This window comes from Pangasianodon hypophthalmus, chromosome 4, assembly GCF_027358585.1.
Source record: "Pangasianodon hypophthalmus isolate fPanHyp1 chromosome 4, fPanHyp1.pri, whole genome shotgun sequence".
Classification (NCBI taxonomy): domain Eukaryota; kingdom Metazoa; phylum Chordata; class Actinopteri; order Siluriformes; family Pangasiidae; genus Pangasianodon; species Pangasianodon hypophthalmus.
The window spans coordinates 23,311,680-23,339,548 of record NC_069713.1 but is presented as its reverse complement, the minus strand read 5'-3'; the positions used below and the strand labels follow the sequence as shown (position 1 = coordinate 23,339,548).

Genomic DNA, 27,869 nt, shown 5'->3' with positions numbered 1-27,869 from the left:
TTCTTGAGACTTTTGTGTTTTTGTTTGTTATCCAGTTTTGACCTTGATATGACTATTGGATTTTTGGACTCTTGAGATTTTTGTTCCTTTGGTATCTTGTGTTTTTGTTACCCATTACACCTGCTTGGATTTACTTTTGGATTTTTTGGTTTTGTCCTTTGGCTCTATCTGGCACTTTGAATTTTGCCTTTTTAAAATAAAGCTTCCAACATTTTACCCTGAACTGTGCTCTGGGTTTCTGCATTTGGGTCCACTACACTCCCCCTAGCCCCCAAGCCCATGTGGCGCAAGGATAAAGCATCAGTCTCTCACCCCAGAGACCCGAGCTCAAGTCCCACCCCTGGCAGAAACACCAAGTCAAACATGGACCCAGCAGAATCAGCCCGTGCACAAGACCTGCATAACATATTAGCTCGTCAGGGGGCTCCATTAGCACAACATGAGACATTGATGGCTAAACATGATGGGCTGCTGTCTGACATACTCACTTCCCTCCAAGAGATATTTCAGGGACTGCCAGCTGCTCCCTCCACAACTCCAGCTCAAGCAACTCAGACAGTGCCTCCTAATCCTACCCCATTCGCTGAACCCTGACTTCCTCCTCCTTAACAGCTCTCTGGAGACCCAAGCACTTGCAATGGATTCCTGATTCAGTGTGATCTCACCTTTGAGTTACAACCTTCTTCATTCCCCTCAGACAGGGCCAAAATTGCTTACATAATCACTCTCCTCTCTGGGAGAGCCTTGTCATGGGCCACAGCCAGCTGGGAAGGATGGGCAACCCCCTAGCCATGGGGAGATCACTCATCAAACACCCTGGAGATGTCCTTCCAACTAATCCAGTCACCAGCTTTTCCAGTGGTTCTAGACCACCCCTGGCTTCTCTGGCACAACCCACACATCGACTGGTCCACTAGCTCTATTCTTGATTGGGGACCTACCTGTCATGCCACTTGCATCTTCTCGAGTTCCCCAGACATCCCTTCTCAGTCCCAAGAACCCACTGACCTCTCTCGAGTGCCCCCCATGTATCATTCTTTTCAGGAGGTTTTCAGCAAGCATAGAGCCACCACACTACCTCCGCATCGTCCTTATGATTGTGCCATAGATCTGCTCCCGGGCACCATTCTCCCCAGAGGCCGTATCTTCTCAATATCCCCTCCTGAGCGGGAGGCCATGGACAACTACATTAAGGAAGCCCTTGCCGCAGGGTTCATACGAGCCTCCACCTCTCTGGCTGGAGCGGGGCTCTTCTTTGTGGGCAAAGATCAATAAGATCACTATTCGAAACTGCTACCCTCTACCCCTCATGTCTTCCCCCTTCGAGTTGCTCCAAGGGGCCTCAATCTTCACCAAACTTGACCTGCGCAACGCATACCATCTGGTGCGCATAAGGCAAGGAGATGAATGGAAGACCACTTTCAACACCCCATCAGGGCATTATGAGTATCAAGTTATGCCCTTTGGCCTCACTAACGCACCACCAGTTTTTCAGACTCTAATCAATGATGCTCTCATGTTAAATCAATTCGTGTTTGTCTACCTAGACAACATTTTGATTTTTTTCGAGATCCTTGCAAGATCATATCAAGCATGTTAAAGAGTCCTCCGTTGTCTTCTAGAGAACCATCTGTACATCAAGCCTGAAAAATGTGAGTTCCATGTGTCTGAGGTGCAGTTCCTAGGATCCATCATTTCTCCAGGTAACATAAAGATGGATCCTAGAAAAGTCCAGGCAGTTACCAACTGGCCTACTCCCAACAGTGTAAGGGAGGTCCAACGGTTCTTGGGATTTGCGAATTTCTATCGCAAGTTTGCGCGAAACTTTAGTACAGTAGCTGCTCCCCTCTCAGCCCTCACCAAAGGAAAAAACTCTAAGTTCCAGTGGAGTCCTGAGGCAGAGGATGCTTTCCAAGAACTCAAGTCCCGCTTCAACTCTGCTCCTATTCTAACTATCCCTGATCCTGAAAAGTCATTTGTGGTTGAGGTGTGGAGTCCCACAAGCTGACTCAACGGTTCATCGGACCTTTCCGCATTGCAAGGAGAGTAAATTCAGTTTCCTACCGTTTATTTTTACCTAGATCTCTAAGAATGAATCCCACCTTCCATGTGTCTCTACTCAACTGTGTCTTCAGTTCTTTGCTCAGTGTTTCTCTTGCCATGACCAAGCCCTAGTCATTTTCTGACTGTTCTGTTTTGGATTAATCTACAAACTGCCTGTTTTTGGATATGGTTTCTTGTTTTGTTTTTGCCAACTTTATCCTTCTGGAATTACTCTGTTTTTTTGAAATTCTTGAGACTTTTGTGTTTTTGTTTGTTATCCAGTTTTGACCTTGATATGACTATTGGATTTTTGGACTCTTGAGATTTTTGTTCCTTTGGTATCTTGTGTTTTTGTTACCCATTACACCTGCTTGGATTTACTTTTGGATTTTTTGGTTTTGTCCTTTGGCTCTATCTGGCACTTTGAAGTTTGCCTTTTTAAAAAAAGCTTCCAACATTATACCCTGAACTCACCCCAGAGACCCGAGCTCGAGTCCCGCTCCTGACACTCTGCTGTGACCCAGGAGCACATCTCACAGATAGTATATGTGGTGACCTCAGGCCTTAGAGTCAAGCAAGCTCCACACTAGATAGGCTGGCCACTCAATCTTCAGAGGTGGAAGCAACTCAGATCCCAGTGCTGGTTCCTGGGTAGATTGAAATACTGATTTTAGTAATGACACATGACAGTTGGTGGGGTATGGGCTGTTTTTCAAGTTCTATTGGATTAATTAAGAAAGAACATTCTGCTCTCTCTAAATAATCCTCTAGAGTTGCCTTGATGACCAAAAATTTACTGTTTCCAAGGCACATGGATGTAGTTCAGAGAGATTGCCATGACACTGCAACTGAATCAGCTCTATGCCATTTTAAGAGGAATGAACCTCCCCCACGAAAGGTAGTAGAGGATCATGGTGAGGCTCGAGTACTGGAGACTCCAGAAAACTGGAAGTTGTTACTGCATTCACCTTGATCTTATCTATTTCAACTATTTGTTCACTGAGGGTTTGAGGAACTCACATTTCTCTAACTGGACAATTCTCAAGGAGTTTGATAAGGACTTGTCCTACATGGTTCACGTGTTCTTGTTCTGAGAGTGAAAAAATAAATATGCAATCTATGTAAACTCTTACAAAGTGGCTCCATTCTCAGAGTACCTCAGTAAATAAAATTCACCAGTCTGTAGAACATGACCAATCATTCATAATGTGCTGAAGAGTTGATGACTGGGGTTTTCCATTCTTTGCCCTCTCTGATTTAAATGAGGTTTTATGTACTTGGTTCTTGCGCCTCATTCAGGTGCTGATGGAACCATTGGCAAGGGATATCTGTACTTCATAGTAATTGCAATCCGGCCCCTGTTGTCAGTGCAAGGTTTGAGTTCTCCTTCCTTTTCCTTCTCAAAGAAAATGTTTATGGTTGTTGATAATGTTTATAGCTGATAGGCAGATCTCAGCAAGGTCTAATCCTGCCCAGTACAATAATAAGGAGACTAAGTAACTGGGAAGGTAATGGTTTGAGAATGAAGGACTTCAGTGTGCATTGTTATGGGTATGATGCTTGTTTTTGTCCACAGTACATGTACAGGCTCTCCCATGTCCAGTGTACCTTCTCTTTTGAGGACAAGGTAAACAAAGAACATAGCAATGGTTTGTACATTGTAAAGTCATAATACAAGGCTCAGAACTCGTACAGACTTTGGGAATGGCAGGACTTTGCATTGTAGCGCATGCTGGGCTGATATGTGCTAAAATAACGAGAAATCAACAGGAAGTCAAAAGCTATAACTGTGCTAGTGTTCTCGTGATTGCAACCTCTGCTGGTGGGGAGAGGTAATACCTAATAGAAATGGTGTGACATAGCTATTTCTGGTGAATTGTCTTTCAACTCTTAAATTTTGGTTGGATTCATTACCTGATTTTTTTGCCTGGACTATATTTTGCTTCACTATATCACTTTGTGTAAAACATCCGTCAAATGAATTCATGTAATTGTAATGCATTCATATAATTAAAAAAAACAGCAGAGAACAGTTACATCTATAATGCTGATTTGTACAAAATTCATTTGTATTATGAATTTGAATCACTTAATGTAACTAAAGTCCATATTATATCAGCTGAAATCTTTCTGTAAAGGGAAATATGCATTTTGTTCAGAACATATTTTATAGGAAAACCAATGGTGTGTGTGAACAAACTGTGAATACAATTGATCAAAAAAACTCCTCAAAACCCTGGAGTGGAACGTATGAGCATAGACCCAGAGTGCCACCTAGAGCTTACACACTACCTCTATCTATATTTCCTTCCGTTTTCTTTATTTTTCTCCCTCTCTATCTCTTTCTCCCAAGCATTTATACAATGAATTAAAATAATTCTACTCATAGGAGTTTACTGAGACATACTGAGCAAGTTCTGTAGCTTTTGTTTTGACTATTTTCCTCATATGATGCTAGTATAATCTTGACAGCAGTATGATCATTGTGTTACGACAGACTACCAGCAGATGCCAGTATTGTACTATGTGCAAAGGCAGATCCTTTGCAGTACATCAAACAGTGGCGTGACAGTATAGGTGTTACAGGGTGACAGCTGCTACTGTTTAAATAAACCTTGCTACCCCAATTCTGACATCAAATCACATACCAGGTTGATATCTTACAGGTTAGTCCTATCCAATTCATGCAGACTTAATTAATCATACTGTATCTAGCTTATGTTCATTTAAAATAGTTGCAGGTATTTTGACTAACTCCCCTGACTATTATGGGATCAGCTATAGGGCACCTATGAAACCAATACAGAGAGATCATTAGGTGGTCAATTGTTTTGCACCAAGAAACTATTTCAATATTCTACAAACCAAACTTTGTCATATACATGGATTTTCAATGGTACTTTAAATAGTTAAGGGTTCCTAGCTTCCTAAAGGGTTCTAGTTGGAGCCACTTCTGATCCTTAAACACTCTCTTGTGGAGGTCTAGAAAATAAAAATAAAAAACTTTAAGGGTTCCCTCAGATGGACAGCTGAAGAACCTTTCTATATTTAAGATTATTGAGTGGTGCCATACCATAATTTGTTATATCTCCCTTTGCCATCACATGACAAAAATCCTGGACACACCACCTGTGCTATGCTTTTCAAATGTAAAAGTATTACACTTACTTGATAAAATTACAATTCCTGACATAGGCTTTTGGCAGCTCTTGGGATAAAACTTTACAGAAATGTGCAGTTAGTCGATAGTTACAGTTATGTGCAGATGGCTGAAGGAAGAAGTGAGATGCAGGATACAGGACAGTTTCAGGACCATGGACAGAGTCTGTGCTTTCCTTTGACGACACGCAATACATCCCTTTTTATCTGATAAATATGTAAGCCTAACTGTGGATAAATATGGCAAGGTGCCTGGTGTTGAAAGTATTATGAGGGGAAAAAAAGAAAGGAAGAAATATTATGGAGTGTTGCTTTCTGTGGGGAAACTCTGGATAGGGAATCTGAATCACAGTGGTCCAACATGTAACCTAAAGCAGAAAACAGAATTTTTTTTAGAAGACATATCACCATTACCAGGCCATTCAACCTTGTTAGAGCTGTAGGCATCAACACTAAAGCTGTAGTGATTATATGCAACAAGCGTAACTTTAGTCTTCAGTAAGGCTCAGAGTGAAATCCACACAGATTAAAAAACAAAATCACGATAATAATAATAATAATAATAATAATAATAATACCTTTGAACACTTGGCGTGAGAGGGGGAATACATCATAGGGCTCCATACAAACACACACCCAGGGGCAATTTATCTTAGCCAACTGGCAGCTCCACCTACTGGCATGTTTTTGGGAGGTGGGAGGAAACCGGAGAACCTAGAGGACACGGGCAGAACAAGTCCATATATACAGAAACTGTAGCTCAGGATCGAACCTGAGACCTTGCAGCTGTGATACAGCAATGCTACCTGCTGCAACTCTGTGCAGATGATGATGATGATGATGATGATGAAGATTATTATTATTATTAGTAGTAGTAGTAGTAGTAGTAGTAGTAGTAGCAGCAGCAGCAGCAGCAGCAGTAGTAGTAATATATTATTATTATTATTATTATTATTATTATCATTATTATTAGCAGTAGTAGTAGTAATAGTAGTGGTACAGCATTATTATTATTATTAGTTGTAGTAGTAGTAGTAGTAGTAGTAATAGAAGTAATAACGTGTAGTAGTAGTACATTATTATTGTTGTTATTATTATTATTAGCAGTAGTAGTAGAAGTAATAACATGTAGTAGTAGTAGTAATAGTAGTAGTACAGTATCATTATTATTATTACTATTATTATTATTATCCTATTCTCAGATACCATATTTATTACTTCAGTAGTATAGTGCCTTAGGTGAGGTATAATTTGCCCATTCTGTCAGATATTAGGACTGTAGTGTACAACAACAACAACAATATAATAATAATAATAATAATAATAATAATAATATAATAATAATAATAATAATAATAACACTAGGGTTGGTGTTGGTGGAGAGGACACAGGCCACAGAGACACGGTAAACGCGCTCATTGAAGGCACACAACGCGTCGGTGGCATGCGGTGGATTTTACGCTACCGCCACCGCGAGTTGCGGGAGGCGCGCATGCGCACTGACCACAAGCGGCCGGTCTTTAAAAAAAGGAATCCTTATGCCAACCGATGTAATCAAGGCGAAGAATTATCTCTTATCTCTGGGCATACATGGTGAAATTGTAAGTATGGGCATGCCAGTTTGTCTTGATGTGTGCAGAAATGGCGATGTGGAGGCGCTGTTTGGGGGTTTTGACGTGTGAAAGCGGCATGGCATGTGTGAGGTCGGAGAGATGTCTCCTTCCCGATGGAGAGAGAGGATGCTGGAGCCCTTCACTGGGGCCACTTTCATATCCACTAGGTGGTTTTTTTTTACTGTCAAATCGAGCAGCTCAGCTGTTAAAAACGATCTGCTGTTAATTTCCCTTTATGCGTCGCGGTTAAGGGTTTATTCCCATCATGCTGTGTGTAATTTTCCTGATTTCATTTTTTTCCCTCCTGTTCCGCATTGGGTTTTCTTCTGGCAGCTGATCTCAGGGAAATCGCTATAGGCCAGCTGTAGATGAGTATAGTATAGTATCAGTGTGTTCAGAATATGAGTGATTGTGTGTGTGTTTGTGTGTGTGTGTGTGTGTGTGTGTGTGTGTGTGTGTGTGTGTGAACATTAAACATCACTGGGTTCGTTGCTTATGGAAAGGCAGTGATCACTGATGAAGAGCTCACTGCAGTTGGAGATGCGCCTCCACCTCCTCCTCCTCCTCCTCACTGAATACTCCAACAGCTTTACCCAGCATACACAGCAAAAAAGCCAGTGTGGAATTAACATACACAGTGTTATAGCCTATATCTGGAGAGAAATGAACACTACTGTATGTGTTAATTCAGCACTAAGAATTTTAGCTATAGGTTATGGTTCCCTTTTGAAAGGAACTGTACACAGAGGACCTCAGTAGTGTGCAGTGAAAAGACCATATTTGCTTTTGATTATATTTCTTTTTTGAACACTGATACTATTCTGATGATTTATTTCTCATGAATGCATGCAGCCTCTGTAAGTGCTTGGATGGTGCACACAGCAAAATCTGCACTGTTAAATCAACAGTCACTACAGCTATAAATCAAGCATGGAGAACTGATGTGTGAGAGCTGTATGTGTGAGAAAGGCAAGCAACCTGAATAATAAAAGAATATGAGTATTTAATATATTCTGTGAGCGTTGATCAATTTGATTTTTTAATTAGGATCTTTTAAAATAAGGGAAATGTGTTTGTAAATGTACCAGTGCAAGAGTTGGTTGGATGTGTTAAAGAATAAAATGATTGATAGCAAAGAAATCATTGATAAATAAGCAAATTAATCAGTAAATTAAGTCACTCATTAATTACACTTCAGGACACAGAGACAGTCTAGTACAGGACACTTAACTACTCATTAATATGAATTTCACAGCTTGAAATGGAGGCTGAAGAATAAAAATAGGATACTATCCCATCTGGAAGTAGTGTTGCGGCATTCTCTGTTTATTGATGATGTTAAGCTTGAATGTGTTATAGTGACTTCAGCATTATACAGAAACGTATCATTTACTTATTCACTTATATATATACAGTAAAGTAAAAACAAATCATTGCCAATCTTAAATCAAACCAGTAGCAGATAGAATTGCTATGTGAGATCACATTTCTGTCAGGCGTCCGTCTCATTAAAGCTGCCACTGAACACATCAGAAATGATCAAGCGCAAAAATGTAGCCTAATTTAATTTTTTAAAAAAAATTTTAAAAAAAAGGTGATCCACATGAACACATGCTTTACAGTTTGTGAATGATGTCCTTGATTAAAAATAAAATGAATATATAATACGGAATAATAACAGATAATAATTCATCTTTATCATTTTTGATTTTCCACCTTCACATTTTAGCTTCGTTATTTGCCAGAGGATATCGCATATGATAATGGAGACTATCACAAGCATCAAATAGGAGGTGCTCCTTCCTTTTGCAGAAACAGAGGAGATATCACTTACAGCTTGTGGGGGAGTGTGGCGTAAGACATGTTAGAACAGCTTTATTTATGGTCTAGTTGAAACATGCCTATGCTCAAAGATTCACTATCATTTGTCATCTCATGGGGTAAGATTAATTTGTATTGATCCAGTCATTCTTCTGCAAAGGGCATGTAAAGTAATTGTAAATAATTGTTTGACTCTTCTCCATCCTCGAGTTGTTGCTGATGATATTTTTCAAATAAATGCAATGCCTAAAAGAACCTGAAAATGTCAGAAGACTTGACAAGGTAAGAAGAACCTGAAAATGCAAGATGATCAAAAACCTCCTCCACCTGCCATGTCCTCATTATTGCATAACAAGCCACCGGTTTCATTTGTTAATTAGATAAGACTGTAGCAGTGTAGAGTGTACGCAATGTTGGCTGTGTGTCTCAGTGGTCTGGTGTCTCCTGCAGCCCATGGGATCAGAGAGGATGGAGATGCGAAAGAGGCAGATGTCGGGGCAGCAGGAGCTGGTGGCGGGAGGCACAACGACGGGAACAGCGCCAGCCCAGCACGAGCAGGCTGGTCAGGGCGAGCGTGCCTCTAATGCCTGCTGTTTCTGCTGGTGCTGCTGCTGTAGCTGCTCATGGTACGAGTCTTCTCATTCCTTCACACCAAACCTCATCTGCACATTGAATGAGAATTTAGCTTGAGTCATCGCTAGGATTTTAATGAGGTGAGTCAGATGTCTTATTTCTTAGCTAGAAAGAAAGCTACAGCCACACTGGTCATGTGTGCATTACACTATAACTCGTGTCATCACTGGACATGCACTGTAAAGCGAGAGGTAGTGAAAAGGCACCCTGTTCTACCCAAATAATTCTGGATGTACTGGAATCGCTTAGTTTATCTAAGTCTTTAGACTTTACACATGGTCTTGGTCACCCAGCAGTGGACGCTTTAGATGAGCACCCAAGTCAGTCATTAGACATCAGAAGTATAGATGTTCAGTAATAATATTAAATTGGAACCAGACACTAAAAGCTGATACAAGGCTTCCTAGCTTCCTGTGTGTGGTATCTCTGTCGGATCATGATGTGCTTAATACCTTGCAGTCTCACTGTTAGGAATGAAGACAGGGAGGAGAGGAACCGGAAAGCCTCGCACGACGTCAAAGCTGAGGACCCGGGTGACTGCGAGGAGAGGTTGGTTAATTCATGTTTAAAATGAGATAAACCTCAGTAAGATGTAATTACCTTTAGTATAATTAGTGGGAGTGATGTAAAACATTTAGCAAAGCATTATAATTAACGGATCTAAGGGGAATATCACACTCAATAATGTTTATTATATTGAATACAGGGGATTACGCCAATATAATACAGTATCCCAGAATTTGAAGGAGTCATGAATATTTAAGTAGCACAAAATAACTTTAAATAGTGCCTCATACTGTGTATTAAAATACAGTATTTGTGTACACCGGGGCTATAAACTTCTATTTTTTGTCATGTGCTTTACTGTACAATTGCAAAAAGTCAACCATGTTGATATTTTTTTTCCTCAGAGATAAAATATGATGTTAAGGCTGCATGTGCTGCATACATTGTAGCTGCTATGTGGTGAAAGCATTCAAATAAACCTGACTTTATTTTGGCAGTCCAAAGCCCACTATGGATGAAGTGTGCTCATGGGGGCAATCCTTTGACAAGTTGATGCGTTGCCCTGCTGGACGTTGCGCCTTCCGGCAATTTCTACGTACCGAGTTCAGTGAGGAGAACATGCTCTTCTGGCTAGCCTGTGAAGAGTTCAGCAAGGAGACCAATAAGAGTGTCATCAAGGAGAAGGCACGCCTCATATATGAGGACTACATTTCCATCCTCTCACCCAAAGAGGTGTGTGCTTTTGTGTGAGTGCTTGAATGTGTATTGTCTGAATTGTGCAGTACTGGAAGTCACAGGTCATTCTGTCTCTCTAAGTGAAACACACGTGTTCCACCGTCTCTACATTTTTGCCATGACTAAAAGGTTACAACATAAAAAAGCTATTCATGCCATACACATAAATTAAATAGCACTAGTGTATTCACTATGTTTTTTCATACTTGTAAAAAACATAGGCTATAAATTAAGTTTTGAGCCTCGAAAGATTTCCAGGTTAACTGCATACTCGAACTATGCCAAGACTTTGCAAAGTTGAGCTAAACTTACAGAGCTTAAACACAATAAGCATCTGAGACTGGCCTGATGATTTGATGGTACTGCATCTTTGCTTCATCCTTTTGTTTGTATCTGCATGTTGCTTGCTGAATGTGTGTTTGGGGTCTCTACCCATATCCACTTGACATTCTGTAACCACTTGTGGAACCACAGTCTGTGTAGGATTCTCAGAAATAATGGAGGCTGATAAGCAGATTGCACTAAAAGGGGGTGAAGTTTGTGGGTGAACGCTATAATGAATTTTGGGTGTACTCAGCCTGTGGGAGAAAACAAGACCTTAGTCAAGTCAAGTGGGTTTTTATTGTCACTCCTCTATATAGCTAGTATATATCGAAATGAAATGTTGTTTCTACAAGACCATGGTGCAACACATAACAGTACAGTAGTACAGTCTCACACAAGACTACATAAAGGACAAATACACAACAGTGTGAGACGAGTGCAAGATAATAAGTAAACAGAACAAAATACACAGCACATTAAATACACAGAACAGTGAATACACAGTACAGTAGATGCACAGTGAAGTCACAACAGAACAGTGTTGTGTGGGAAAGCTATTGCGATGATGAACCTTAGCAGTAATCTCTCAGGAACCTACTTGTTTTTTGGTCTAGTTCCTGCTCTTGACATGCCTGTTAGCCTGTAGGTGGTGCCCAGATGTGATTACTAACTCCTAAATTTTCATAAAATAGACTTCCATAATGGAGGTCTACCTGACTGAATACTTGATCTCTGCAACTTTGAAAGTAGTGGGATAATTTAATAAAGGAATGAAACACCAGGCTTTAGAAATCAACTACGATTTGGGATTATTTTTTGCCTTCCAACCCCTGGCTTGTCTGGGGTCAGGTCTTTTGTCAGTTTTAATGTATTCAAGGGTACAGTGATCAGTGACGGCTCTAAAAGGTTCTTGGGCTTCCATCAACCATTGCCTCCTAATCCTTAAGGGCTGCTTAACTACCAACATATTTCATTGTCCTACTTTGTAGTTACTTCTTGCACATGTATGTTAGAAAGTGTATGTTATATTATCTTTAATATAGCACTGCAACCTCAAAACCATCAAGCTCTACAATGAATTGGATTGTGGAATCAGGTAGTCAGAGCAAAGGGGAGGAAGTTAAATGTGAATTTCGGGTTTTCAAATGCCATTTAAATGACATAGCCTAAGACAAAATAGTGGATTGGTGGAAGACACATTTAGCAAATGCCTAGAAGATAGGGGGAGGGGGAATTATCAAGGGCATGATTATTTGTAGTTTCCGCTAGTAGTAATACACACAGTCTTCCACTGACCACCATCACAAATACAAATTCGATTTATTGCACTCTGAAGATCGATTTTTGTGAATTATTTTAAATCATGCAGCTGCTTGATGACCATAGGGACTAAATGGGTAGAGTAATGAAACTTAACTGTCACAACATTAAGGCTTTACAGGAGTGGATAAATCACTAGGCACCCAGGACAAGCAGATTATTAGTTTTTTATTTGTAGGTGCCTGGAGGAAAAGTAGTTTCAATAACCAGAGAAAGAAAAAATCCTGTTCCCTACTGACTTTCACAAAGCAAAAGTTTTCACTTTGTATGCATGTTTAAATGTAATGTGCTTCACACCTATAACTACACCGCATGCTTATGAATACCTCTCAGCCAAGATGTGATATGGTTAATGGTGGAAGGATTTTTACTACACATATTATTTAGCATGCAAAGGTCACAGAAGATCTTTTCAGAATGAGGAGCACATAGGTATGTGGTAACACTGGTGAATCTGAGCAAAATAAAGTGCAGTGCAAAGAGAAAAAGACACTAGTCAGATATATTTGATGTGTGATGAGAGAAGAGAACACCAAGTCTCATCATAGCTGAAAAAAAAAGTCAGTGTCTTGCTGACTTTTTTTTTGTCAAGGGCACAAACATGATGCAGTAATAAAAGAAGAGGATAATGATATGGAAGAATTCTCCTCTCCCTAGGAACTAAGTTGTCCTTAGTCTGTATTACTGCAATTATCTAACTAGTTGGACATTTGTTATTATATTTTGTTAGCTACCACCTTTTAGCCTAGTCAGTCAGGTTTCTGTTCAACAAAAAACATGGGACCAGCCAATTACATTAAAACATCCACTTGCCTGGTGGGCTAGCTAAGGAATTCAAGATTTGTCTTCCTCTGCTTCAGTAGTGGTAGTGGCTCCTTAGTAGTTAAGGTTCTGAGCTTGTGAATTGACCTTGTGAAGATTGTAAGTTTAAATCCCTGCACTGCCAGAGAATCACAGTTATGAGAAATGTAAGAAAGATCCCAAACTCTCAATTGCTCACTCATAATTTTGGATTTTATTTCTGTCTCAATTGTAAGTTTTAAAATAATCTATAGAGACTGCTGACTATCTTTCTTTTAAACAGAAGCAGGGGAAGTGAAGCATAAAACCCTGCTGAACAGACTCCATAGCTTTACTCTCAGTAGCAGAGAGAGTTTAAACATGACTATGAGAAGGGGTAGTGCCAATCACCTGATCAATGGTGCAATTTCCTGGACAACGAGGGGGTAAACAAATAACATTCTTCTTGCTGTATACCTCCTTTAGGTCATTGTAACAGGTAGGAATGACAGTTTCCTATTTAACACTTTTTACTGATGAGTAAGCAGGTGGTAATTGTAGGCACTTAGGTGACCAAGTAAATATGCCCCTCATGGTCCAATTTAATACCAGTTGTGTCGTTATATGTCTTATGTGTAGGAGAGCAAATCATCAGTAGTGATAGGTCATGAGGTGGATCCTGGTGACTTGAGGAAATACAGTATGTATCCACATTGAAATTCCCTGTTGCTTCCGAATCTAAGAGGAATAAAAAAACAAATGAAAATGTCACTGCAGCAAATGGTCGCTGGCAGTAGAAACTGTTTTGTAGCAAAGCTTTAACCCCAGGTGATACAGTACTCCAGAGACTGTTGGGGTGTAGTTCCCTGCTGACACTTAGGGTATGAGTCATGTACTTGCTCCTGATTGCTGCAGTGCCAGTTCAGTCAATGTTTACTGTGATGTTTGAGTTCCTCAGATAAGAGAGTTGTAGACACTAGCTGCACTGGCCCACTTTGTGGCACTTGGTACATGGGGTTAGGTGCATTTATGAAGAAGATTATCAAGTTTATTTCACATATTTAAGAGCCCATCAAGGGTGAAGTCTGTACCCCTTCACACAGGGCTTTACAATAGATTGCACAGAGAGCGGTTTCAATTCAGCCACTGGCATTGGAGAGAGTGTTAAAGTTGAGAGCAAACTCAGTGGAAGTCTGTTTCCCTTGACCAGTGTTCAGGGAGCTTCCCACCACTTTTTTGCTGTACGATCAAATCAAATACTGTACAATCAAACAGTATTTGATTTGATTTGCTGTACAATCAAATCAAGTACAATCAAATACTGCTCGAAAGAACAACTGAAAGATCACAGTTACCCATTACCCATAATACCCTTACAGTGAGCAAAGATGGCTATTTTGGAAATGTATATACTCAAATCGTTGGTGTTTTGAGTAAAATAGAGAGTCCACATTAGTTGAAAGCACTTTTTAGGTCAGCTATCATGTGAATGTTCTAGGAAACTATAGCTATGGGTTGACAGAAATTGAACTGCTTCATACATGGTGGAAAGTAGGTAATCCAGTAAACACTGACACTCTCCATGCTAGCTATCTTGGCTGTGCACAGGTTAAGACTTGTGTTTATACACTATGTGGCCAAACGTATGTGGACACCTGACCATCACACCCATATGTGGGCTTTCCTCAAACTGTTGCCACAAAGTTGTAAGCACAAAATTCTCTAGTATGTTTTTGTTTGCTGTAGCATTATAATTTCCCTTTTTGCCAAGTGGAAGAACTTGCTGGGCCCGTACCCCAATCTCAACCCCAGTAAACACCATTGGGATGAATTGGAGCACCAACTGCACACCAGACCTTCTTGCCCGACATCAGTACCTGACCTCACTAATACTTGTGTGGACAAATGAGAACAAATCCCCACAGCCACACTCCAAAATCTAGTGGAAAGTCTTCCCAGAAGAGTGGAGGCTGCTATATCAGCAAACAGGCACCAACTCCGTGTTAAAGCCCATGGTTTTGGAATGGCCACATAGGGATGTGATGGTCAAGGCTCCACATACTTTTGGCCATACTGTATAGTGTATGTGTGTTTCATGCTTCTTTCTGCACCGATCACATCAAAGTCTTCTTTCACAAACACGAGGTAGAGAATACAATTACTGAATGTGTTTATTAAAGTTTAACCAATCCACCAACCAAACACATAGCCAAAGAATAGGCAGTAGGATAAAATATTCATACAGGAGACTGTACACATACTAAAAGCAAGACACAGGTGTAGCTCATTGACTGGACCAGTGGTGATTAAGTCAGTGATCAATGGCCAGGATTAAAAAAAAAAACAACCACAGAGCATAGTGGTACTGTGTCATGTAAAAATTCTTTCAGTCAGGTTTGGCACCAGTAGGCTAAACATAGGCCTAGTCAGTGGTAAGTGGCTAGAGTGATGTGAGCTACAACTGCAGCATTCCTGAGCCACTGGTTGTGTTTACAGAGTTTAATTTCTGGGAATCTGGTTAAGTGGTTAAGGCTTTAAGGCTATTGAGTTTTGGGCTACCATTTGGAATGGTTGTGACCACCAAGCTACCACAGTCGGGTCCCTGAGCAAGACCCTTAACCCCCAACCCCCAGAGAGAGATTAAATGAGGTACACTGCAATTAAGTTTTCAGCAGGTGGCACAATGGTTATAAGAATGCCCTGGCCCTGGCTGTGCCGTTACACAGTTTGAATAACATTCCAGTGTGTTACCATGCTCCAAGGCGTGCAGTTCAAGGTCAGATGTGTGACAGAAGGTAAATTGCAAAAAAATGCAAAAACTATACTTTATCATAGTATTTGAGATGAAGTTTTGTATAACAGGAATTTTTATTACACCGGCAATAACACTGAATGATTTTGTTCCTCTACCAGGTGAGTCTGGATTCACGCGTTCGGGAGGTAATAAACAGGAACATGCTGGAGCCCACGTCTCACACGTTTGATGATGCCCAGCTCCAGATTTACACATTAATGCAAAGAGACTCATACCCACGCTTCATGAACTCCCCTGTCTACAAAAACCTACTCAAGAGCGTCTCGGAGCAATGTCCAGAATCCTAAATCTCTGTGATCCCACTCGAATTCTCCCTTCCCCTTCTTCTTTTTGGGTTCCTTTTTCATTATGTGGAGTTTGTTTAAAAGGACCTTTCTGTGGGTCCTCCCAGGGATTTTACCACATTAGAGATCTGTACCTGAACAAGACACTCAGGTCTCCAGGTCACTGGATTTTAAAACAATGTCTCAAATCTCCTGAGGGCTCAATACCACAAGTACTGCTACAAAACAACATAGCAAGAAGCTCCAAAGGATTATCAGTGCATTTTCATATTTTTAAGAAAAAATATCTATTTTATTTGTGTTTTGAATTGTTTTAAATTACCTTTTTGTATTTACTTTAAAAGATGATGTGATGCCCAGTATGGGCTATTTACAGTATACACATTAGATATATTTATGAACTTGTAGTATATTTCCTCTTGTCTTAGAATATTTCAAGAAAAGGGAATCATGGGTAACAGGACATGCCCAGTTCTAGACACTGCATATGAGAATCAAAGATCAAGTCAAGGCAAAACAGCAGCTTTACTCAAAGAAAACTGTGTGCCATTACCTGTCATAATAGCTTAGCATGTCCAGGTGGAAAAGATCTTTCTTTCGTATTTATGATAGGGCTCTTTTTTCTCTTTTTTCAAATCACTATTAAAGGCAGAGAGTGAAACCCTAAATTTCTGGTAAAAGACATGATACAATCTGTGGATCACAAATCTTAAATGCCCAAACGTCATGTTGATTAACTTAATGCCAAAAGGTTTTTTTCTCTTTGATGGCTTGAAAATTGGTGGCTATTATATTACGCTCTACTACAATGCAGCCTGTAGGTAAATTGACAGCGACACCATATTTCTTGTACTATATAGTTTGGCTCTGTACCCAGAAAATAAGATCATTTTTATCCTTTTTACACAGTCTTTGTATTCCAGACTTTACTGTAGCAGTTGTGATAAACCCTCTGACATCAAGTCTGAATAATTCTTTCGTTAACGCAGTCTTTACACAAGCTCTCTTGTGTACGAATTAATGCTGCAACAACATAGAGCTGGTGAATAAATAACTGCGCAACCAATTGTCTAATTACTTGTAGTTTCCTAAAACAAACTGTAATTCTTCTGTGGTTTACCCAGTGTGGATACTCATTTGTTTCTTGACTTTAAGCTCATAATCAATGTTTTAATTTAAATCCAGTATTACCTGGTAAAAACCTGTTAGTGTCCAGTTACCTCCAGACCTCACATGATGGCTAATCTTTACCTATATCCAAAAAATGTGCATACTAGAAGCAGGCTCAAGATCTTATGTAAACTTAAGTATTAAAATCATCAAAATTACTTATAACCGTCTTGAGATGAATATAACCATTTTAATGTGAAGGTATTTTACTATTGTATCAAATATCTTTAGGTTTAGTTCAGCATTTCCCAATCCTTTGTCCTCGAGTCCCTCTGCGCTGTATATTTTTTACATTTTCCCAGTTTCTAATGCATTTCACTCAACTCCCTAGCTACTTAACAAACCCTCCGTGAGGTAAACGCATTTACTAAAATATGTACTACAGGGACACTTCGAGACCAGGATTTGGGAACACTGGCTTCCCAGATTCAGACTAAATGGATAAGTATTTAGGACTCTTATTTGTAGGTGACACCAAAGTAGCCAAGTCCAGGTAAACTGTGTTATTACTAGCTTACTCTCTGAAAGCACTGATTAGAATCAGTGGCCAAGTTATTGTTGTTGTCGTTGTTGTTTTATTTTTTTTTTAAATAGTTTTGTAAATGATTTTGTTGCCTGACTCATGTCGCTCAAAGACAAGATCCTCACACGGGGAAGTGCCTTGACATTCAGTTGTGTGACATCTCTTTTATGGCAATAGTTGAATCGAACTCTTGCCGCAGAAATAGACTCTGGACCTTTGATCAGTTTCTGATGTGATTTGTCCTGATGTGACTTCGGAAATTAATTCTTGTAATTCATTTGTGTGTTTTCTTTTTTTGTTTTAAATCCATTTTTTTTCCATCACTGAAGTCACGACATTTGAAGGAAGAGGTTCACAAGATTAGGACAATTCATAAAGTGTGATTGATCCGAGTCCAAGCATGCTTCTGCCAGTATGTATTACATGGGGGTACTTCTGCTCATTATTTACTCGACATGTGCAATCTGAGCTGATGGATTCACCACATAGATCAACCTCAATCTAAGCCAATGGTTTTGAAGTGATACTGCCTACATTTTTATTTCTTTTTGTTCTGTTGGTGTTGTGAAAAGTACGCAAGAGTGTTATTTTCCAATCGGTTTACAAAAAGAGTATACATTTTTAAATGAATAATATCTGAATGTTTACAGTAATCTGTTTCTGTTTTACTCGACTGAGGAAAAAAAAATATCTGTGGGCATTTGAAATCTTTAAGATGAAAATAAAGCACAATAATTTTACAGCTTGTGGTGCTTTTGTGTTTTAAAAAAAGGACACAAACCATTTCCATTATATTCACAGGTGTTTCAAATGCATGCAAAGGTTCAGGCATATTGCAGATATTCAAATATTAATTCTTGGGGACAAACCTGAGCTGCTGTGAGTAGTTGTGCTGTGTTGTGGGGTTATCATGGAGAATAATGGTGGGATCTCCACTCCTCTTCTGGAGAGGATGCACCTGGGAAGCTCACAAAAGAGTACACACAGCACGTCATGTTCACTAACTCACTCCCACTAGAACCACACTGAGACATAGAGAGAAGACAGAGTCAAGCTGTTTTTTTTTTTCATTCAAATAGTATGTTTTCTACCTTCTAACACCTAAACATTAGTTTATAAAATGCGATGATCTTGAGAGGTTTTAAACCACTGCCTCATACCAACCTTATTCATATGCACATATTATCCACATCAAAAACAATCAGCTCACAGCTGTTTGTTATTCAAATAAGCCACTAATATGAGGCTTGTTAAAACATCAAGGCAGTGGGAGGAAATGCAACAAAACCCATTTGATAACAGTAAATGGGAAAGATATTCATATGCAAAAGCAGGACATGAATGTGTCATGTGAGAAAGTCCTGCACAAAGTAGATTCTGACCTCTCGTTTGCTTCACACTTTGCCCTACAGAATACGTAAGGAGTAACACACAATGGGGGCATGCTGTTGTAGGAAAATAGTCAACGACGGGGTGGAGTGATACGACCCGATGTGAAGGAGACAGTACCACTCTAAAATGTTTTACTCCTCTTATACCACAAGTTTCCAGTACTAACTTTCAGCTTTTATTTATTAAAGAACATCATTCTTTTTATCTTTTTATCATTACATTTAAGGTAAACAAACTGGTTCCTGTTATCACTTAGATTATAGCAGCCACAAAGTCATTCCCACACCAGCCTCTTTTTTTCTCTCTCTTGAAGTTACAACAACAAAAAAATACAGCATTTCATGTTATTGAGGAACCGTAACACCTTCCATAAAGTTCCTGGTGACTGTGTGAGAACAGCTTTATCTCTGACTGATACAAAGCGCTGACACTGGAGACTCCTTCCAAAATGTTACCATGTCAACAACTGCACACCTTTTTAAATGTTATGTGGAGAGCCTGCCATACAAGTACCTGTGTAAGTTGGTAGTATAGAAACGCTAACATATTAAAAATGAGTGCAATAATAATAATAAAAACTTTGATTTTCATTAAATACTGTGATTAATCAACACCTTCTGACAAATCTTAATTGCGACTTCAACAGCACTGTAGGTTAAAAACAATTAAAGGCCAATGACAGGTCAACAGAAATCAGGCTGAAGTGTTCAAACACTTGGGAAGCGTGTTACCAACTTTTCTGAATTATTGTTGCAGAAGTAAAAAATTCCAGCAAGATATACACACAACTTCTATTGCTTAATGCCACCAAGGCTCATTTATTTATTGCAAAGCCTGGTTAAAGTTTACTCCACTGCTTCTAGCTGGAGCTGTTCTAAGTTTGAAGCTATGGGTGTAACCAAATGTCTGCATCAGCCACCAAGGTAGTGTTTGTAGATCATCAGAGGATGCTAATTAGCCTGTATAAAAGTGAGAGGAGACACACGAATGCTATGGTTGCACTGTCAAATTGCAACAGCAGAGTGGACTGAAGGGGAGGCTTACAAGCTTCTAGAATAGTTGATCTAGATCAGGATCAACCCTTAAACCAGAACAGGGAGTCAACTCATTATCCAGGAGAACCTAACCACTGTAGACTCTGGGTTTGTCCTGCTTGTGAAGGGTTTTGATTGAAAACACTTACTCTGGAGAAAAGCCAGAAACTCGTGATCTAAAAGAGTAGACTGTCTTTTTCTTATTTTTTACAGGTAGGTTGTTTCAGTAACAGGGAAAAGCAATGCAGTGAGTTGTGTGAATATGTAGAAGCATTGAGTATATAACACCAATTGTAAGTCTTGGAAAAATGTTTTACTCCTGAAAAGAAAAAAAAATGTAAACAGTAGAAATTTGCCAATCATGCATATAAATATCAATAAAAGTGGGAAGGGTCTTCTTATGTCTAGCTTATTTTGAAAATGTGTCAAGCTAAAAGAAATCAACATCTTAAATTTAAAAGCCTTAATAGTTTTTAATTTATTGGGTAAAATAGTCTAAGAATATTAGATGGCCTAACTACTGGTAATTTCCATTAGGGCAAGGTATAACTTTCTACATGTGAATGTTGTGAAAAATACTTCCATTAAACTACATATAAAAACCTGATGTTAAAGGAAGAACAAAGAAACGACACTGATCATAGTCCAAAGGCTGAGCCTAGCTATACGTCAAGTTAAAACACAGGACATTGTTTTGATCCACACCAAAACAATGATAAAAACATTGATGGTGTCCATAGCCGCCGTGGTACGATGGAGGCCAAAAAAACCTAAAAGTTCCTATCAGCTGATGATACGAAGTCATGGTCCAGGAATTTAGCCACTTCTCTGCACTGACGACACCCGCTCCATTTTCAGCAGAACTGTAAGGTGGGAAAAAATAAATAAATAAATAAATAATATCAATATGAGTTCGAAAAGGTGCAAGACAAAAGAGAACTATGGAGTTAAAGAAAAAAAAAAAGCAAATAAATAAAAAGAAAAATCTCACCTTCCATCTATTGCCGCATTCATTGCAGAAGACAAATGTGGTCATGGGCTCGTCAGCACTTCTAGTCTGAACCTGAGAGAAGATTTTTGAAAATGTGTCAAAAGGTGTCAGTTTAATGACAAACTCATGAAGTAGAGCTATGACAAAAAACTAAAAGCAACATATGTGCTCTGCTATGTAACTATAAAGTGCACATACATGGTAATCTCCGATAAAATGACCAATGAATGTAGGTATAAGATATGTTCACCTAATTAGGTGTATGTGCTATCAGATTTGCATTAGTCACCATAGGAAGTGGACAGCTGACCAAAAAAAAAAAAATAAAATAAAAAATACACTATCTAGCAAGCTGTTTTGTATTTAGCCATGCTGTTTGGCTTGGAATTTTCCCAAACAGTAGTGAACAGAACCATATACTGATTCGCAATGTCTTTTGCTGAAATTTGCTTACAATTTGTATGACACTGCACCTGCTGACAAAACAAGACACCACCAGTGTGCAAATACTTAAACAAATGAATTTGGATACTAAAGCCCTATAATGTTTTCATTTTTGTTTCTTGTGATGAAATAAGGCTAACTAGGAACTGGCATTAAGTGTCTCTATCTAGGTTATACACAATTTCTCAAGATGAACACCTCTTGAAGTGCAAGTAGAAACACCTACACTGGAAACCTACAATTAAAATTTGCAGATAAATTGAAAGAAAACGAGAAGCTTTGATGTGCCAATGAGCTTTTTTAATAAGTCGCTTGGTGTTGGGGACATAAGCATACATTTTAAAAAATGTTACAAATTACAAATGTTCTGCAGACATCCCTATTTTAATTTGGCATTTTATCATTTTTGGGTAAATGGTGAATATTTTAAATGCTTCCTAAACCAGCAGGTAGTTAGCATCTTTCATGTAGTATAAGTCACACAGCTTTGTTCATTCCCCTTCTAAACTATCGTTTATTTTATTTTTTTTTTTAAAAGATTGTGTGTGTCTGTGCTCATTCCACCTCCGGATCTCGGCACAAACACTCCAAAAACATCACAAGCTGCTCTAAACGTAATGGTATATGTTCTCAAAGTTAGTATACAGCTACTGAGTGCATATGACATGGTGAGTGAGAGAGCATTTGGACAGATCAAGGCATGTTGTGTGTGTCCAGAAAAGCTTATTTCTCAAGTTACAGTTTTATACTGCCTTGTGTTGAATAGCAGTCTTTTCCATCTTCCCTACAAGAAGCCTATGCTATCACTGCCACGAGGGAAAGGAAACAAGTCTGCTGCCACGGTACCAATCTGTGGCACGGTATTTAGAAACCTCGGCTCTAGTGTACTGAACATGACAAAGTCACAATAGGCAAAGTGGCAGTTAGAAATTCTACACAGTTCTCTTTAAACTCTCATCTGCATCATTCAGATTATTTACTAAACCACTGCTGAGTCTGTTAAATTCTCAAACAATATTGGTTACTGTGGAAATGTCCCTGATTTCCTGTTTCAGAAGGAAATACTTCAAAATAAAAATAAATTAAATCATGGCTCTCAAGCCACTTCATGGATAAAAAAAAAACATTCCATTAGGAAATATCATTGGAATGTATGTACAAACGTACCTGTGTGTAGGTGCACTTATTCTTTTTGCATCTCCCGCAGGTGAACAGATCAGTCTGGGTGCCTCCAGTCTTGGCCATCTGGTGGTCCCTGATAGCTTCTTTGGTCATATTCTTGCGCATCTCCTTCAGTTCATCACTGGCCATTTCCTGTCAGCATACACACACTCAATCATACAGCTCATGCCTTCGTGGCCATAAAATACATACAGCATTTCTCCACAGAACAGAACAGCGCAGCACAGATCAGCTCACCATAAAAGCACAAACCCACGACTATTTGTATCTTAGCCGAGTTTCTGTGACAACGTCCATTCACAAAAAAGCTACCCGTGAAAGTGGGAGAAGTTTGGAGTTTAAGACTAAGGATAGACACAAGAAGTAAAAATTATTTTGAAATGAAGCCAGGATTGTCTCATTTTATAAGAGGATGTGTCTGGCACTGTCACATGTCTGCCTCACAGAGCGCTTGGTTTAATGGCTGTACACAAACCAAATTTAACTTTATTCTTTAGCAAAAAAAAACATAGATGCTTGAGCGCAAACAAACATGACCCAAAAAAAAAAAAAAAAAAAATTTAAGAGCCATGCATTTTCTATGGCAGAATCACATGTAAATTTGTACTGTGCATGTAGGACACTATTAGCAAAAACACTAAACAAATCTGTGACAATCAGTGGCATTCAGCACAACTTTTAGCTCTACTGCAAGCCCCGTTCAGCTTACATGGCACCTGGGCAAGAAGGGTGAATAAATTCCTCACAGGATACGCGATCTCAGTTAACCTGCCTAGCTGAGCCGTCTGGTGGAAAAGCACTAATACAGCACTGAGCACAGGCTCAAACATTTGTATCAAGAAAGCAAGACATTTTTGGAAAAGCTCTCACCTCTGCGGTCATTTTGGCGATGCGATCTGGAGGCACGTTGCCACAAAGAACATTCCTCCTCAAGTTGGGGTTCTTCATATCCTTAAGGTTCGAGATTCGGCTTCGGACGCGGTTCTTATATTTCATGTCGGTGTTTTTGAACTCCAGGAAGATGCGTGCAGTTTAGTCAAGGATCTGCTTGAAATATTACGACAGCTATGAAAATACACAAACACATACTATAGAGAGAGACCTGCCTCAGTCTCTGGACTCTCAAAGGATATATTCCTCAATCTGGGCTCCGAGTTCATCGCAGTCGGCCCCGATGGTGATATGGTCATCTGATGAGTTCAAAAAAAAAAACAAAAAAAGCACAACTTTAGCATCATGGTACCTGTAAACTTTATGTTCTATAATAGACATTCTATAATAGAAAGACTAGCTTTTGGGGTGAGGGGAACATTGCATACAGTTCATTTTTGGCTTTCTTTAGGTACATTTTGCTTTTACTCATTTTCTTGTAACTACATTTACCCACTTTCTAAATTGTTTCATTCTTCAAATTTACCTGAATTTTATCTTATCTTAACTACTAACAAAGAAATTTATAAATCTGACCTCAGTAAGAGCAATTTCAGAGTGAACTATGGACCTTTATGTCCACATTTAACTACAAGGACAATTCCAATTTACTTATATGCTCCAGTACAGCAGCATCACTCCATCTTTGTTTTGTAATAGATATGTGGTTGCTTTAGCTGCCAAAATGAAGAAGTGAGCGCTCAAGTTCGTCCTATTCAGTCCTCATTATCAATGTGTTACTCCAAAATATTAAACATGAGGATGTCTGCCAAAGTTCTTGCTCTAAGTAGTATCTACTCATGAATCTTCTAATGAATGGTACTGCAAGCAGAAAGTGTGTATGTGCAGCATGACTCGCCTCCAGTCTGCAGAGCGCTGGACAGCATCTCCCTGCACTTAAGGCGCACCGAGTCGGACGTTCCTGGTGCTCGAGGGAACGCTGATGTGTGGGTGGTGGGCATCATATCAACAGCCTCGCTCTTACTGCTTGAATTACTGCTGGAGCTGGAGAGGATTACAGCGCAGAAAGAGGGGAAAGAGTGAGTTAAGGACACCCAAAAGAGATGTGTAAAAAGTAATAAGCACAAATATCATTAAAATCCTGCACAACTTTAGCTTTCTAAACTTCCACGAACAAATCTGACAGATTTTCTGGTTTAAAAGAGAAATAAACATCTAATCTTCAAAACACAGAACAGGATAAATTTTTCCTTAGTTAATCACAATGCTTTTTTATTCAACTGCAAAAAGTTTCGATACTTGGGTCTTGAATCTGTGTGTCAGACCTCAGACAAGCAGAGCAATGGGGCTTGTTTTAAATTTTATATTCATATTTACGACTCTAATTTGAAATGCTGACAACCACATCAGCTATTGTTCAGACGTCTGGTAATGTCCTGTGTGGCTACAACATTTATACACAATTCTGATGCTGTATTGTTTTTGGATAATTACATCAACTGATAGGTTATGGATACCTTTCCTCTCTGGGCTCAGGGCTACCCTGTGATTGGGACATGACCGGTGCTGCAGGCTCCTTCTTTTTCTCCTCAGTGGTTTTATCTCCACCAGCAGGCTCATCTATACTCCAAATAACACACATGGCACATCAGGCAAGGTAGCTTTTAACTACACTTTTAACTAAAGAACGACAAGTGTTGAACTTACCCAGAAGCTTCTTCCAGGACTTGATAAGAGATTTAGCCAGCGATGTCACCTCCTCATCTGTGCTTTGCTTGCGGATAGCGTTCACAGACATCCCGATCCTGGTCGACTGCCAGGGAGAAAAAATAAAGAAATAAAAAAATTAAAAAATTGGAGCCGAAAAAACGTCTGATTTTATTTGTTCAAGTTAAACAAGGTGACGGTGAACTAACACTACATTATACATTACCTGAAGCAACTCCAAAGTCATGGGCACGTTCTTCAGTTCCTTGAGAAGATCCAAAGCCCCTGACTGAATGATAATACAATGAATAAAATATAATAATAATAATAATAATAATAACACCAACAACAAACAGAAATGTCAGGTGGAGAACATGGCATGACTGCTGCTGATGTGACCAGATGTTTTGTTTTGTTTTTTCAAAAAAAAAAAAATTGTTTATATCTGAAATGTCATTATACATACGTAATTATAGAGCATTCCTGTTAAAGGTAAAAATGAAATCGCAGCCACTATTATTACTTTAATTATCTTTATAGTTTTCTTTTACAGCTTTGAGTTATTGTGCTCTTTTCTTAGGTCTCTGAAATTTCCTTCTCTCATGGTTTTCAAATCAAAACTAAAAACACACTTTTATAAATTAATTAATAAATAATCAAATCTGTGTGGTTGTCTCATGTATATTTTTCCTTGTTGTGTTTATATGTTTCTCTTTGTTCTTTATATTCATGTTTTATACTTGCTCTTAGCTATGTACAGCACTTTGGTCAGTTTCTGCTGTTTGATGGAAACATATGTGCAGTATTTTATTTTATTTTTTGTGATAATTTTTTTTAAATTCCACAGTCCTGTATATTAGACATGAGTGTTTATATATTAGACCTGAAACTTTAGAAACATGAATGTGTTTATAATGAAGTGTTTCAGTCAGGATGTAGATGGTCTCAGAGCAGCTCCACAGGCTCCTGCGTTGCTAAATGAGCTGCTAAGCGCTGGAGCATCCCATCAGTTTAGCTGCTCTGAGGCGCCGGTTAAATCAGATAGCATTAGAGCTAACTGCCCCGGTAAGTCACCTTCATTCACCAAACTGCGCAGCTGCTAGTCAGCCAGTAAACACCCCAAAGTTCAGCTGCTCTGATGTCTTCCACGTCTTAATGGTGTGAACTAACTAATCAGCGCTTTCTTAAATAAAAGATTCGCACGCCAAAGTCAAATGTGTTACATATACGTGTTCTTCGATGGGGTTTTAACTTTAAAAAAAAAAAAAAAAAAAAAAACGCCGATTTTATTCTTAACAGCGCGCTTTATTTTGTATTAGCTGCAAATCATGCTTGTTATCAGTTTAACCGAAGTTGTAAATAAGCTAACGTAGCCAGGCTCAATTTTCGATTTCGAAAAACTGAGAAACCCAAATTGCTCACTGCTCCCTACACACACGCACTACGCCGGGCTCGGAATAATGGCCTCTACGCGCCTACTCGCTAGTGCACTACATGTCCACTAGGAGGCCATTTGGGATCACTCTCCCGCTACTAGCTAGGGCTAAGCTAGCTTCCCTGTCTCTGGGTCTCTGTGCTGGGAATTCATTCAGGACACAACAGCTCACCCCGTTTTTCTTCTGTGCCAGTTTATCAATCTTCTTCGCGATCCTAATAACCTCTTCCTCTTCCTTCTTGCCCATGGTGAAGATTTATTCACTAATAATGAAGCAGAAGCGGGTTTAAAACGACTAATCTTTCGCGTCTAGCACAAGCCCACCGGCGGCCCGCCGAGCAGCGCAGGCAGGAAGGAGATGTGTTTACGTCTCTTAAGGCATGGCTAATCGAGTTTAAACAGCAAGGCTGGTAAGGCATAGGTAATCGAGTTTTCAGTTAAAAGACTCAACTAACCGTAGAAATTTCTAGTCGTGGTTATGAATATGGCTTTGTCAGGTTTTAGACCCAAGTTTAGTTATTTCATCTGAACCTATAGACGCTTTCTTAAATCAAATGCAGAAATGTATTGTTTGCTGTTAAAAAAGTCCCTTATTTCTGTTGAAAATTCTAGCTTGTTCTGAGTCTGTGATTTGTTTGTTTATTTATATATTTGTTTATTTATTTATTTTTATTTGCAGTGGTGGCAATCACAATTAGGCTTGCCACCTTCATTGAGGAAAATTAAAGTGTTTTTTTAAAAATATAATTATTTTCCTGCTTATATGGATTCACAATTGCATTATTTCATCAACATCTATAATCATAGACTCATAGAAGAATGATGATTTGATATTAAATGGATTAATGAATAGAAGAAGGATAGCTTGTCTTTCTAAAGGCAAAAACATTTAAATATAGGGGTTTTTTTTGTTTGTTTGTTTGTTTGTTTGTTTCTGATTATCCTATTGTCATGTTTTCAATTCCTGATTGTGTTTTGACCTTTTGCCCTCCTTAATATTTTTTAATCGGGATTACGAGGATTATGATTTTACTTTTCCTGCCACATAAACCTCTGTGTACATGGA

The 27,869-nt window shown here is 39.1% G+C and overlaps 2 protein-coding genes across 3 annotated transcripts; one reads left to right on the top strand and one right to left on the bottom strand.

Moving 5' to 3' along the window:
* The first annotated feature begins 6,706 nt into the window (after positions 1 to 6,706).
* rgs20 (regulator of G protein signaling 20) lies at positions 6,707 to 18,726 on the top strand. 2 transcript variants are annotated; one of them, XM_026935863.3, is made up of 5 exons: positions 6,707 to 6,803; positions 9,087 to 9,262; positions 9,741 to 9,818; positions 10,274 to 10,508; positions 15,849 to 18,726. In XM_026935863.3, the coding sequence occupies exons 1-5, from the start codon at positions 6,741 to 6,743 to the stop codon at positions 16,035 to 16,037; spliced, it is 741 nt and encodes a 246-aa protein (XP_026791664.1). In that variant the 5' UTR covers positions 6,707 to 6,740; the 3' UTR covers positions 16,038 to 18,726. The 2 variants fall into 2 exon arrangements, with proteins under 2 accessions (XP_026791664.1, XP_026791663.1); XM_026935862.3 differs by having other exon boundaries at positions 9,729 to 9,818.
* Positions 18,727 to 20,444: 1,718 nt separating this feature from the next.
* Positions 20,445 to 27,177, bottom strand: tcea1 (transcription elongation factor A (SII), 1). Its single transcript, XM_026935915.3, has 10 exons — positions 26,976 to 27,177; positions 25,595 to 25,657; positions 25,369 to 25,474; positions 25,179 to 25,281; positions 24,560 to 24,705; positions 23,904 to 23,960; positions 23,641 to 23,795; positions 22,756 to 22,902; positions 21,145 to 21,216; positions 20,445 to 21,016 (listed from the first exon to the last, which is right to left on the bottom strand). The coding sequence occupies exons 1-10, from the start codon at positions 27,048 to 27,050 to the stop codon at positions 21,008 to 21,010; spliced, it is 933 nt and encodes a 310-aa protein (XP_026791716.1). The 5' UTR covers positions 27,051 to 27,177; the 3' UTR covers positions 20,445 to 21,007.
* Positions 27,178 to 27,869: the final 692 nt, after the last annotated feature.